The sequence below is a fragment of the Hylobates moloch genome, unplaced genomic scaffold, assembly GCF_009828535.3.
Source record: "Hylobates moloch isolate HMO894 unplaced genomic scaffold, HMol_V3 SCAFFOLD_23, whole genome shotgun sequence".
Classification (NCBI taxonomy): Eukaryota; Metazoa; Chordata; class Mammalia; order Primates; family Hylobatidae; genus Hylobates; species Hylobates moloch.
Window position 1 is genome coordinate 30,751,606 of NW_026652298.1, and position 13,158 is coordinate 30,764,763.

General features: G+C 46.6%; 1 protein-coding gene across 8 annotated transcripts in view; it reads left to right on the top strand.

Moving 5' to 3' along the window:
* Positions 1-12,924, top strand: part of LITAF (lipopolysaccharide induced TNF factor) — a 45,837-nt gene extending 32,913 nt beyond the window's left edge. For 7 of the 8 annotated variants that reach the window (XM_058434058.1, XM_032145548.2, XM_032145547.2 and 4 more), the window contains exons 2-4: positions 4,188-4,412; positions 7,233-7,389; positions 11,170-11,424. In XM_058434058.1, coding sequence (XP_058290041.1) covers positions 4,188-4,412; positions 7,233-7,389; positions 11,170-11,278 — 491 coding nt within the window. In that variant the 3' untranslated portion in view covers positions 11,279-11,424. Of the gene's footprint in view, positions 1-4,187; positions 4,413-7,232; positions 7,390-11,169 lie in introns of all 8 variants that reach the window. The other variant, XM_032145545.2, reaches the window with a different exon arrangement.
* The last annotated feature ends 234 nt before the right edge of the window (positions 12,925-13,158 follow it).

Consider the following 13,158-nt stretch of genomic DNA (forward strand, 5'->3'; position numbering starts at 1 on the left):
AACCACTTTACCCTGTCAGTCTCAGTGTTAAACCCGAGCCTGTTTTCACAAACGCCTCCTGCGATCTCATTACACCCCCACCCTGCCCTCCTGCTTCTGTGGCCTTCTCTACTTTGCTTCTTGCTCCTCTTGCACCTTCTGTCTCATCTGTCTTTTCTGGGGTTGGGCCTTTCCTTTTCTCTGTAACCTTCTGTGACTCCCATGGCTCACAGCTTTGCTGTGTATTAGGAGCAGAAAGCAAGCTTCATTACATCATTTAAATTTTTTTAGTAGCTACATTTTTTTTTTTTTTTTTGAGATGGAGTCTCGCTCTGTGGCCCAGGCTGGAGTGCAGTGGCGTGATCTCGGCTCACTGCAACCTCTGCCTCCCGGGTTAAGCGCTGGGATTTCAGGCGCACGCCACCATACCTGGCTGATTTTTGTATTTTTAATAGAGATGGGGTTTCGCCATGTTGGCCAGGCTGGTCTCGAACTCCTTACCTCAAATGATCCACCCGTCTCAGCCTCCCAAAGTGCTGGGATTACAGGCATGAGCCACCGTGCCCGGCCGCCACATTTTATTTATTTATTTTTTATTTTTGAGACAGAGTCTCACTCTGTTGCCCAGGCTAGAGTGCAATGGCGCAATCTCAGCTCCCTGCAACCTCCACCTCCCGCGTTCAAGCGATTATCCTGCCTTAGCCTCCTGAATAGCTGGGATTACAGGCGCCCAATACCACACCTGGCTAATTTTTGTATTTTCAGTAGAGACGGGGTTTCACCATGTTGGTCAGGCTGGTCTCAAACTCCTGACCTCAGGCGATCCACCTGCCTTGGCCTCCCAAAGTACTGGGATTACAGTCGTGAGCCACCGCGTCTGGCCTCTTTTTTATTTATTTTGTTTTTATTTATTTATTTTTGAGGCAGTCTCTCCCAGGCTGGAGTTTAGTGGCGCAGTCACGACTCACTTGAACTCCTGGGCTTAAGTGATTCTCCCACCTTAGCCTCCCAAGTAGCTGGGACCACAGGGGTGCACCACCATGTCTGGCTAATTTTTAATTTTTTTGTAGAGACAGTGTCTCCCTATGTTGCCCAGGCTGATCTAGAATGTCCGGGCTCAAGCCATCCTCCTGCCTAAGCTCCCAAAGTGCTGGGATGACAGGTGTAAGCCGCCATGCCCGGCCTAGTAGCCACGTTTTGAAAGAATCTGGTGAAATTAACAATACATTTTACTTAACTTCATATATCTAAGATGTGGTCATTTTAATATATCAATATAAGAAATTATTAATGAGATATTTTACATTCATTTTTTCCTACTAAGTTTTGAAACCCAGGGTGTATTTTTACATTGACATTCTATCCCAAATTGAATGCTAAATTTTTATCAAAAAACGTTTTGATCTATATTCAGTGTTCATCAAATTTGCCATTGAAAAAGTGATTCACATACTCAAGTTGTCCCAGACTTACAGGAAAGCTTCCCAATAATTGAATTGTTAGTTTTTACATTTAAATTGCTTAAACTTAAATACAGGTAAAAATTCATTGGCAAGTAAAAAGATAAAGAAAAGCTAAAAAAAAAAAATTCAATTCCTCACTCACACTAGCTCGTTTCTTTTTTTCTTTTAGAGATAGAGTGTCACTCTGTCGCCCAGGCTAGAGTGCAGTGGCATGATCATGGCTCACTGTAGCCTCCACCTCCTAGGCTCAAGTGATCCTCCTACCTCAGCCTCCTGGGTAGCCGGGACCACAAGTGTGCACCACCATGCCTGGCTAATTTTTTTAATTTTTAAAATTTTGTAGAGACAGGGTCTCACTATGTTGTCTAGGCTGGTCTTGAACTCCTGGGCTCAAGTAATCCAACTGCCTCGACCTCCCAAAGTGCTGGGATTGCAGTCATGAGCCCCTGTGCCCGGCCACAAGCCACATTTTAGACGCCCAACAGCCTTACGTGACTGGTGGCTGCTATACTGGGCAGCAGATCCAGAGCATTTCCATCATCACAGAAGGTTCTGTTGGACAGCACTCTCTGATAGAATGAAGTCTTGAACATGTGTTCTCCAAGGGACTTACAAAGTTTTCTAGAATGCAGCCCCAACCTATCTTTACTTACTGACTTTGTTTTTATCATGTTCACTCCCCCGCCTCTATTCCACTTTGTTTTGTTTGTTTGTTTTTGAGACAGAGTCTCACTCTGTTGCCCAGGCTGGAGTGCAGTGGCGCGATCATGGCTCACTGCGGCCTCAACCTCCCCGGATTAAGCAATCTTCCTGCCTCAGCCTCCTAAGTAGCTGGGATTACAGGTGTGTGCCACTACACCTGGCTAATTTTTTTATTGGTTGTAGAGACAGGGTCTCACTATGTTGCCCAGGCTGGTCGTGAATTCCTGGGCTCAAGTGATCCTCCTGCCTCAACCTCCCAAAGTACTGGGATTACAGGCATGAGCCACTGCACCCAGCCCTTTTGTTTTGTTTTGTTTTGTTTTAGAGATGGGGGTCTCACCGTGTTGCCCAGGCTAGTCTTGAGATCCTGGGCTCAGGCTATCCTGCCACCTCGGCTCCACAGCGTGCTGGGATTACAGGTGTGAGCCACCGCACCTGGTCTCTGTTTCCACTTTGAGATGAATACCCTTTCTTTGGTTCCTCCAGAGAAGTCTCCTCTCTGGGGCTTGGTTTAGAGGCAGGGCTTCCCAGAAGAACTCTACCCTTCTCCCTGCAGTGGGATTAATTGCTGCCTTGGCTTCCCACGAGTTCTAGAAAATGAGGCAGACAGTGTCGGGAGAGGGGAGCGGTGGCGAGCCTGTCTAAGCCCTGTGCTGTGGCTCGCTGCCCTGGAGCCTCGTTTCCCATTTCTCCCGAGACAGGTTTGAATGGCTCTTCTAAGGCAGCCTGAACCCTGCCCAGTTAGAAAAACAGCCACACAAAGAACAGCACTGTGTCTGCTTCCAGCTGCCCCATGGCTGCTGGATCATGGAACATCAGACAGGAGCACACTCTGGGTGCAGGGTGTAATTCTAGGCGAGCAGCAGCTCTGCCAGGGCTGGAGGGAAATCCTTTCTTTGCCCTCACAAAAGAAAATGTGTGCCTGGCTGCTCTGGTTCTCATTTTTCAAAATGAGAACTGGAGTCTATGTGTATTTCCTTCTTAAAAAGCTGTAACACACTGGCTGGGCGCGGTGGCTCACGCCTTTAATCCCAGCACATTGGGAAGCCAAAGCAGGAGGTTCACTTGCCCCCAGGAGTACAAGACCAGCCTAGACAACAAAGTGAGACCCGCATCTCTATAAAAAATGAAAACATTAGCCGGGCGTGGGGGCGCATGCCTGTAGTCCCAGCTACCTAGGAGGCTGAGGCAGGAAGATCACCTGAGCCTGGGTGGTGGAGGCTACAGTGAGCTGAGATCGCACCACTGCACTGTAGCCTGGGTGACAGATCTTGTCTCAAAAAAATAAAATAAAACAAAAAACAAAACTATAACACACATACAAAAAAGTATATACATCTTAATTGTACAACTCAGATTTTTACAGACTGAACATACCTCTGTAACCAGCCCCCAGGCGAAGAAAGAGAACAGGACCCGCCCCCCCACAAAGGCCCCCTCATACCCCTTTCCAGATTCTTCTTCCTCTCCCAAGAGTAACCGCTCCATGGATTCATTTTGCCTATTTCTGACCTTTATTTAAATAGCATCATACAGTGTACATTTTGTGGCATCTGGCCCCTTTGCTATTTGTGGTAATTTGTGGTTGGTTTTTGAATGCCTTTATCTTTTCCGTTACCTGAAACAGTTAGCGAAAACCACAGTGGTTTAAAAACCAAAAGAAAAAAACACAAAAAAACAACAAAAAAAAAACGAAGAAGAAACACCAGACATGGAAGGTACATAGGTCATTGTCCGGTAATGGTTTAATATGTGAAGAAGAAATGACTCATATTTGGTTGATGTTTCCACTTTGGATTTTCCAGGTTTTGGTGATTTTTGGTAGTAATTATTTACTTTTTGATTTTTATTTAGGGACTCCCTTAAGAGTAATTCTGGGGTCTTGAAGGGGCATTAACCCTCTTCCTAGCTTTTGGACAAAGCTGGATTGAAGTCATTTTCTCAGAATTTCTGTTTGCCAGAAAGAAAATCAAAGACTTAGGTGAAAAAAAGAGGGAGAGATCAACTGAATTTCTTATCTGGTATGTTCTGTTTCTGTTTTAGGTAAAATGTCGGTTCCAGGACCTTACCAGGCGGCCACCGGGCCTTCCTCAGCACCGTCTGCGCCTCCATCCTATGAAGAGACAGTGGCTGTTAACAGTTATTACCCCACGCCTCCAGCTCCTGTGCCTGGGCCAACTACGGGGCTTGTGACAGGGCCTGATGGGAAGGGCATGAATCCTCCTTTGTATTATACCCAGCCAGCGCCCATCCCCAATAACAATCCAAGTACGTGTGGCCTCCCAGGCCCCCCTTACCATTCCTTGGCCCTCCACCCTGGCAATCAGGAGAGTGACCGAAGTGACTCTGCCAGAGAGTCTAAGTGAAGTGCCAGTACGTTCCAGTTTTACCCCCTTACCTTGAAATTCCACACACAGTCTTTTTAGATTCCATGTTGGTGAGGCTCACGGCTTTTCCATAATAAAGTATGGTTTAGGATCTTTCCCATGATCATCATATACGAATCTTTTGGCACATCTCACGGAGGCACAACCAACTTTCTTCTGAGAATGGGAGTTTGTGTCTTAAGGGCCCACACCCTTCCTCTTGAGGTCTGATGCAGAACTTCTGCCCTGAGGCCAGGGCCAAGGTAGGAATAGGGAGGAGAAGAGACCGTCCTGAGCAACGTGTGATTGTGTTTTCACACCAGCTCACCCTCAATGCAAGTTGCTCTTCTGCTTTTGAGCAACTAGATGGTCCCTGTCCTTTGGTGCTTCCTTCCGCCCAAGGGTGCCCTGGTATGTCACTGCTTCAGAATCACAGGTAGTTCTGAAAGAAATCTTTAGCTCAGAGAGGGGGCCCTTGAATCAGACTGCCTGGGTTCACATAACCTCCTCGTGCCTCAGCTTCCCCATTTGTAAAATAGGTTTCATCAAGTACCTATTTAGAAATATCAGTGGGTTGTTAACATGACAGGAAGTTTCGTGTGCCAAATACAGAGTACTCATTGGATAAAAGTGAGCTCTTATTGTTGTGTTTAAGTTATTTTGAGCTGGAAGAGGATGAGATAATGACTTTAGATTCTTAGACCATCCTGTGATCAATAAATAGTTTCTTCTTCTTCTTCTTCTTTTTTTTTTTTTGAGACTGGGTTCTCACCATGTTGTGCAGACTGGAGTGCAGTGGTGCAGTAATGGCTCACTACAGCCTGGACCTTCTGGGCTCAAGTGATCCTCCCACCTCAGTCTCTGGAATAGCTGAGACTACAGCCATACACCACCACACCTGGCTAATTTTTAAATTTTTGTAGAAATGGGGTCTCACTATTTTTCCAGGCTGATCTTGAACTCCTGAGCTCAAACGATCTTCCCACCTCCCTTGGCCTCCCAAAGTGTTAGAATTATCAGCATGAGCCACAGAGCCTGGCCCAAATAACTTATTCTTGAACCCCAAAACACTTAATAAAATGTATGAACTGGGTGTGGTGGCTTGTGCCTGTAATCCTAACTACTGAGGAGGCTGAAGCAGGAGGATCATCTGAAGCCAGGAGTTCCAAACCAGCCTGAGTGACATAGTGAGACATTGTCTCTATGAAAATAAAATTAGCCGAGTGTGATGGCTTGTACCTGTAGTCCCAGCTACTTGGGAGGCTGAGGTGGGAGGATTGCTTGAGCCCAGGAGGTTGAGGCTGCAGTGACGCTATGATTGTACCCCTGCACTCCAGCCTGGGCAACACGACAAGACCCTGTCCCCCCTGCCAAAAAAAAATTACACATAAGTGCTAAAGTTTGATTCAATACTACTTTTCTGGAAGGAGGGTCTTTCTATGAGTATTACTAAGTTCAGTTAACTCTAGGCAGTAATTTTCCCCTGATGTTATATAAATGGCATTCTAACAACGTAAAAAGGAACAGAAGGAAGTTGCTTTGACAAAAATATGAGCTTAACAACTGAAGTGCTTGATGATTTTCATCACCCTGGATTCTCTCTCTTTTTTTTTTTTTTTTTTTTGAGATAGAGTCTTGTTCTGTTGCCCAAGCTGGAGTGCAGTGGCTCGATCTTGGCTCACTGCAACTTCTGCCTCCCGAGTTCAAGCAATTCTCCTGCGTCAGCCTCCCAAGTAGCTGGGACTACAGGCACACGCTACCATGCCTGGCTAATTTTTGTCTTTTGAAACAGGGTTTCACCATGTTGGCCAGGCTGGTCTCGAACTCCTGACCTCTGGTGATCCACCCACCTTGGCCTCCCAAAGCCAAGGGATTTGCTGGGATTACAGGTGTGAGCCACCGTGCCCGGCCTGGATTCTCTTCTGATTCTTGTGAATGTTCGAACATGTTTTCACATAGCTTTTTCTTCCTAGCATTATTTTATATTTTCATTTCTTGTATCAACACAGTTCACGAGCTTGTTGTCTTACAGAGTTGGCCTGCGTTTCCTGGCTTGGTAAACTCTATCCTTATCATTGGCTGTCAGAGCTTATCAAAGCGTCTGTGTAAAGAGAGTGGATTGTTTATCAAGAGCTGCTAGGCACAGTGTGAGGCTGGTTAAAATTTATTTATTTGTTTTTGGGACTGAGCGTCGCTCTGTTGTCCAGGCTGGAGAGCAGTGGCACAATCATGATTCACTGCAGCCTCAATCTCTCAGACTCAAGTGATCCTCCCATCTCAGCCTCCTGAGTAGCTGGGACTACAGGCATGTACCACCACGCTGGGCTAATTTTTATAGTTTTTTGTAGAGATGAGGTCTTGTCATGTTGCCTAGGATGATCTCAAACTCCTAGGCTCAAGCAATCCTTCCACCTCGGCCTCCCAAAGTGTTGGGATTACAGGCATGAGCCACCGCGCCCAGTCCTCCTTTCTTTTTGAGGCTGAATCATATTCTGGTGGATGGATAAACTTCGCTGTGTTAATTCATTGGTGCATCGATGGACACTTGTGTTCCTTCCCCTTTTGGATCTCATAGATAGCCAAACGATGAACGCATGCTATGAACACAAATGTACAAATATAATATTTGCTGGCATCCCTGCGTTCCTCTCTTTGTCCTGTAGTGAATGCTATTGACCTTGTTTCCTGAGCAGCCTGTGTTTGTCCCTCTCTCTTTCATCAGTTACCGTGCAGACGGTCTATGTGCAGCACCCCATCACCTTTTTGGACCGCCCCGTCCAAATGTGTTGTCCTTCCTGCAACAAGATGATCGTGAGTCAGCTGTCCTATAACGCCGGTGCTCTGACCTGGCTGTCCTGCGGGAGCCTGTGCCTGCTGGGGTGAGTCTGCCTCCCACTTGGCCCCAAGCCCTCCTACCCTTCTCTCTGGGTGCTGGCGGGAGTGGGTTCTCAACTGCAGTACGCTTGACATTCAGGGCCAGACATTTGTGTTGTTTTTTTTTTTTGAGATGGTATCTGGTTCTGTCGCCCAGGCTGGAGTACAGTGGGGCGATCTCGGCTCACTGCAGCCCCCACTGTTCAGGTTCAAATGATTCTCCTGCCTCAGCCTCCTGGGTAGCTGGGATTATAGGGGTGCACAACCACACCCAGCTTATTTTTAATAGAGTCGGGGTTTTGCCGTCTTGGCCAGGCTGGTCTTGAACTCCTGACCTCAGGTGATCAGCCCTGCTCTGCCTCCCAAAGTGCTGGGATTACAGGTGTGAGCCACCGTGCCTGGCCTAAGATGTTTCTTTCTTTTTTTGTGATGGATTCTCACTCCATTGCCCAGGCTGGAGTGCAGTAGCACAATCCCGGCTCACGGCAACCTCCGCCTCCCAGGTTCAAGCTATTCTCCTGCCTCAGCCTCCTGAGTAGCTGGGATTACAGGTGTGCACCGCCATGCCCAGCTAATATTTTGTATTTTTAGTAGAGATAGGGTCTCACCATGTTGGCTAGGCTGGTCTCAAACTCCTGACCTCAGGTGGTCCACCCGCCTCGGCCTCCCAAAGTGCTGGGATTACAGGCGTGGGCCATCATGCCTGGCCCAAGACATTTCTTTATAGTAGGGGGTGTCCTGTGCATTGTAGGATATTGAATAGCATCCCTGGCCCCCACCCGCTTGATGCCAGGAGCACCACGCTCCCCAGTGTTCTGAACAAAAATGCCCCCTGGGAGACCAAGTCATCCCTGCTGCTCTTAAGTGTGTCAGTCCCCAGAAATTGGTCTTCCGTCTTTTCGTCTTGCTTATCTGCTGAAACCACGCCCTGCGTGTAGGGACAAGCTTCACAGCTGCTTCCAGCTGTGTACAGGGCAATACCCTCAGGGATTCCTTTTTCTTCTAGAATTTCATGACCTAAATAATAATGTTTTGCTCGAGCCCCAGGGAAGCTCTAAACAATCTGTACATTAAAATTCTTCATAGGAATTGCTCCAAAACTTCTTACCCTTTTATGACCTGAAGTATTTTTCCCATTGCCCATGCAAGGAAATTATATAAATATTTATGTCTGCACCAAGGGTATTATGTTTAAAGAGATAATAGTTTCTGTTCTGGGAGAAAAATCTGAGGAAACACAATCAATTTTTTGTTTCCCACCAAGCAGGTAAAAGTAGCTTCCTTATTCCTGGCCACGTGAGCCACTCAGAAAACCCCAAGGGGCTCCATTCTTTTCCTTGAAGGAAACTGTGTTTGTGAGTTTCAGCAGCCTCATGCAACTGGCACATTCTTCCACATTGTCCTTTGGTGACTTGAGGTTGAGAAGGAACTATATTTCTCTTCCTAACTTCAATAAGAGTCCCGGAGAGTTTAGTTAACTTCCTTGAGGTCATGTGTTAAATAAGGAAGGAAGGGGACAAAACAACTTTCTGGGCACCTGATTCCCCCTCTTGCCCATAGGACTCTGCTGCTGTTTTCATTCCGTGGGCAGAAAATGCTTAAAAAAAAAAAAAAGTCCATTGCCTCTGGATATTTGTATTAAAACAAATTTTTAACTTTGAAATCAGGGAAAGACGGAATAGAAACTTACTTGTTTTGTTTTGTTTGAGACTGAGCCTTGCTCTGTTGTCCAGGCAGGAGTGTGGTGGTACGATCGTAGCTCTCTGCAGCTTTGATCTCCTGGGCTCCTGCAATCCTCCCAGCTCAGCCTCCTGAGTATCTGGGACCACAGGTGTGTGCCACCATACCTAGCTAACTTTTAAATTTTTTTTTGTGGAAGTAGGGGTTTTACTATGTTGCCCGGGCTGGTCGTGAACTCCTGGACTCAAGCAGTCCTCCTGCCTTGACCTCCCAAAGTGCTGGGATTATAGAGGAATAGAAACTTACATTGAGTATTGGCCTCTGCCAGTCTGGCTTTAGAAATTGAGGCAACCTTTCTTTCCCTCCCTTTGTTCCTTCCTTAAACATGGTAGAGTGGGTTCAAGTCCTGCCTCTGACTAGCTGTGTGGCCATGGGCAAGTGACTTTACCTCTCTGTGCTTCAGTTTCCCCATCTATAGACAGCGCGTGCGGGGCAATAACGCCCACCTCAGGGGCTGCTGAGGATAAAATATGAGTGTGTGCTGCCTGGAGCCGTGCCTATACCTGTAAGCCATAGGTTAGGATTCCTACTGAACAGACTGAGTGCCCTTTTTTGAGCTCTGGAAAGCTTAGGCAATAGGAGGAAATTTCTTTCATGAGATAATTTCCTCATCAGAGTATTTCCAAATTCTGCTTTATGTAAACCAGTGTCTTCCTGTAAAAGGTTGAGTTTTAACTCCATTTTTGGCAAACATTGGTTGTCACGCTGTCTGAGGTTCCTGCCTGTGTGTGCCAATGGTGGATTATGTAGGTTAAGAGGCGTTATTTGGGGAACTTTACTTGGTTGCTGTAAGAAGCAGCCTGTCTATAGGGAAGAGATCAGTAAGACGGGGGTTGGCAAAACGGCCCTGGAGCCAAGTGCTTGTTTTAAGTTTTACGGGAACACAGCCACGCCTATTGGTTTTTGGATTCTCTGTGGCTGTCTTCTCATTCCAAGGGCAGAGTTGAGTAGTGGCAACAGAGACTCCATGCCTCATCAGGATGAAAGTATGTGGCCGGGTGTGTGGTGGCTTCCACCTGTAATCCCAGCACTTTGGGAGGCAGAGGTGGAAGGATCACTTGAGGCCAGCAGTTCAAGACCAGCCTGTGCAACATAGGAAGACCCCATCTCTACAAAAACAAACAAAACACAGCAACAAGAAGACTAAAAGATCTACTATCTGTCCCTTTGCAAAAAAAGTTCACCAAGCCCATCTAAGACTTTGAAAGACTCCCAAATGACCCCAGATTTGAACATAATGCTCCAAGGGACCCTGTCCGCAGGAGGAGCCTTGGCATTGGCTGGCATGTTAATTTCCTTGGGGTGTCATCACAAATTACAACACACCTAGTGTTTAAAACAAAAGATATTAACTCTCACAATTCTAGAGGCCAGAAGTGCAAAATCAAAATGTCAGCAGGGGCCGGGTGTGGTGGCTCTCGCCTGTAATCCCAGCACTTGGGGAGGCCAAGGCAGGTGGATCACTTGAGGTCAGGAGTTCGAGACCAGCCTGGCCAACATGGTGAAACCCCATCTCTCCTAAAAATACAAAAATTAGCTGGGTGTGGTGGCATGCGCCTGCAATCCCAGCTACTCAGGAGGCTGAGGCAGGAGAATTGCTTGAACCCAGGAAGAGGGAGAATTGCTTGAACCCTGGGTGACAGAGCGAGACTCCATCTCAAAAAAAAAAAAAAAGAACAAAAACCAGAATGTCAGCAGGGCCACGCTCCCTCCTAAGGCTTCAGGGCAGAATCGTTTTTTGCCTCCTCCAGCTTCTCTGGTAGCTCCAGGTGTTCCATGGCTTATGGCCTCGTCACTCCAGCCTCTGCCTCTGTCTTCACATGCCCTTCTGCCCTCTCTGTATCTCTGTGTGTCCTCTCCTCTTCTTCTAAGGTCATTGGGTTTTAGGGGTCCACCTGGATAATCCAAGATAATCCCATCTCAAAATTCCCAATTATACTGGCAAAGACCCTTTTTACAAAGAAGGACATGAACATCTCTTTGGCAGCCAGTGTCCATCCTGTTGTGGTCAGTAACGCGCTCCATGTGTCTCTCTTTCCTCCCAGGTGCATAGCGGGCTGCTGCTTCATCCCCTTCTGCGTGGACGCCCTGCAGGACGTGGACCATTACTGTCCCAACTGCAGAGCTCTCCTGGGCACCTACAAGCGTTTGTAGGACTCAGCCAGACGTGGAGGGAGCCGGGTGCCTGCCGCAGGAAGTCCTTTCCACCTCTCATCCAGCTTCACGCCTGGTGGAGTTTCTGCCCTGGTGGTCTCACCTCTCCAGGGGGCCCACCTTCATGTCTTCTTTTGGGGGGAAAACGTCGCAAAACTAACAAACCTCCAAACCCCAGCAATTGCTGCTTGGAGTCGTGCATAGGACTTGCAAAGACATTCCCCTTGAGTGTCAGTTCCACAGTTTCCTGCCTCCCTGTGACCCTGAGTCCTGCCATCTAACTGTGATCATTGCCCTATCCGAATATCTTCCTGTGATCTGCCATCAGTGGCTCTTTTTTCCTGCCTCCCTGGGCCTTTCTGGTGGCAGTCTCAAACTGAGAAGCCACAGTTGCCTTATTTCTGAGGCTGTTCTGTCCAGAGCTCAGCTGAACCAGCCTTTAGTGCCTACCATTATCTTATCCGTCTCTTCCTGTCCCTGATGACAAAGATTTTGCCTTACAGACTTTACAGGCTTAGCTTTTAGATTCTGTAACTGCAGACTTCATTAGCACACAGATTCACTTTAATTTCTTAATTTTTTTTTTAAGTACGAGGAGGGGCTATTAATACCGAGTACAGACATATCCATGAGGTCATAAATGCACACTAGAAAAATAGGGCTGGATGTTATCACTGCCGCGTCTCCCCTTGTTTCTCTGTGCCAGATCTTCAGCGCCCATTTCCATACAGGGATTTTTTTCTCATAGGGTAATTATATGAACAGTTTTTATGACCTCCTTTTGGTGTGAAATACTTTTGAACAGAGTTTCTTTTTTTTTAAAAAAAAAAAAAAAACAGAGATGGGATCTTACTATATTTCCCAGGCTGGTCTCGAACTCCTGGGCTCCAGCAATCCTTCTGCCTTGGCATCCCGAAGTGCTGGGATTGCAGGCGTGAGCTACCGTGCCGGGCCTGAACATAATTTCAAGAGGAGGATTTATAAAACCGTTTTCTGTAATCATATGATTGGTGTCATTTTCCCATTTGCCAATGTAGTCTGACTTAAAAAAAAAAAAAGAAAAAGAAATGTATAATTTCATCTACTGCCTTTACTTGGGGTTAATGTGGTTCTTAATCACCTTCATCATGGAACTCTCAAAGTGGGGTCCGTTTTGGGTTCCTGGTGGTGGGTTTTGAAAGATAAGGGAGAGCACATTTTGAACATGTCTGGGTACCATGGTGCGGATGCTTGGGAACCAGAACTGTTTCAGAGGAATCTAAAGTCTGATTTTAGTTTTCAGAGACACGGCTTGTTGTAAAACATGAGAAGACATGATTTCTAGGACTCAAGCAGCAAGCCAGGATTCTAGGTTGGCTGCTGTGTCATCTTTGAAGTCAAGACAAAGCTGGGCTCGACCTTCAAGAGTCCTCGTTTTGATAATAATTCAGCATAGGGAACTCACGTGAATACTACTATGTAGAAATAAAACCTAGACCTTGAGCGAACATCTGTATATTGGTTGAAAATGATAGTGGTAACCATTGATCCCCCTTCATTTGATGTTTGGAAAAGTCCAGTAATTATCATTTTTGCAACGAATATGGATACCACATAGTACTTTGGTGTTACCTGCTTTTGAAAAATAAAGTCTTTGGTTCACCCGGTGAACTTTGAGTTCTTTTGGTGTGAAGAAAGGGCTCATGTTGCATTTCCAGCCATTGCTACAAAGAACCTTTATTTGCTCAGTAACGGTAGAAAATCCTTCCCGATTAAAAACTTCAGACTTGCTGAATATCCTGCAATGTCAAGATGACCGATGTTGAGTTGGGTGGATTTGCTAACGAGTCAGATTTGAACATGAGGCTATTGGAACCCAACAGGCGTCACTGATGGCGGCA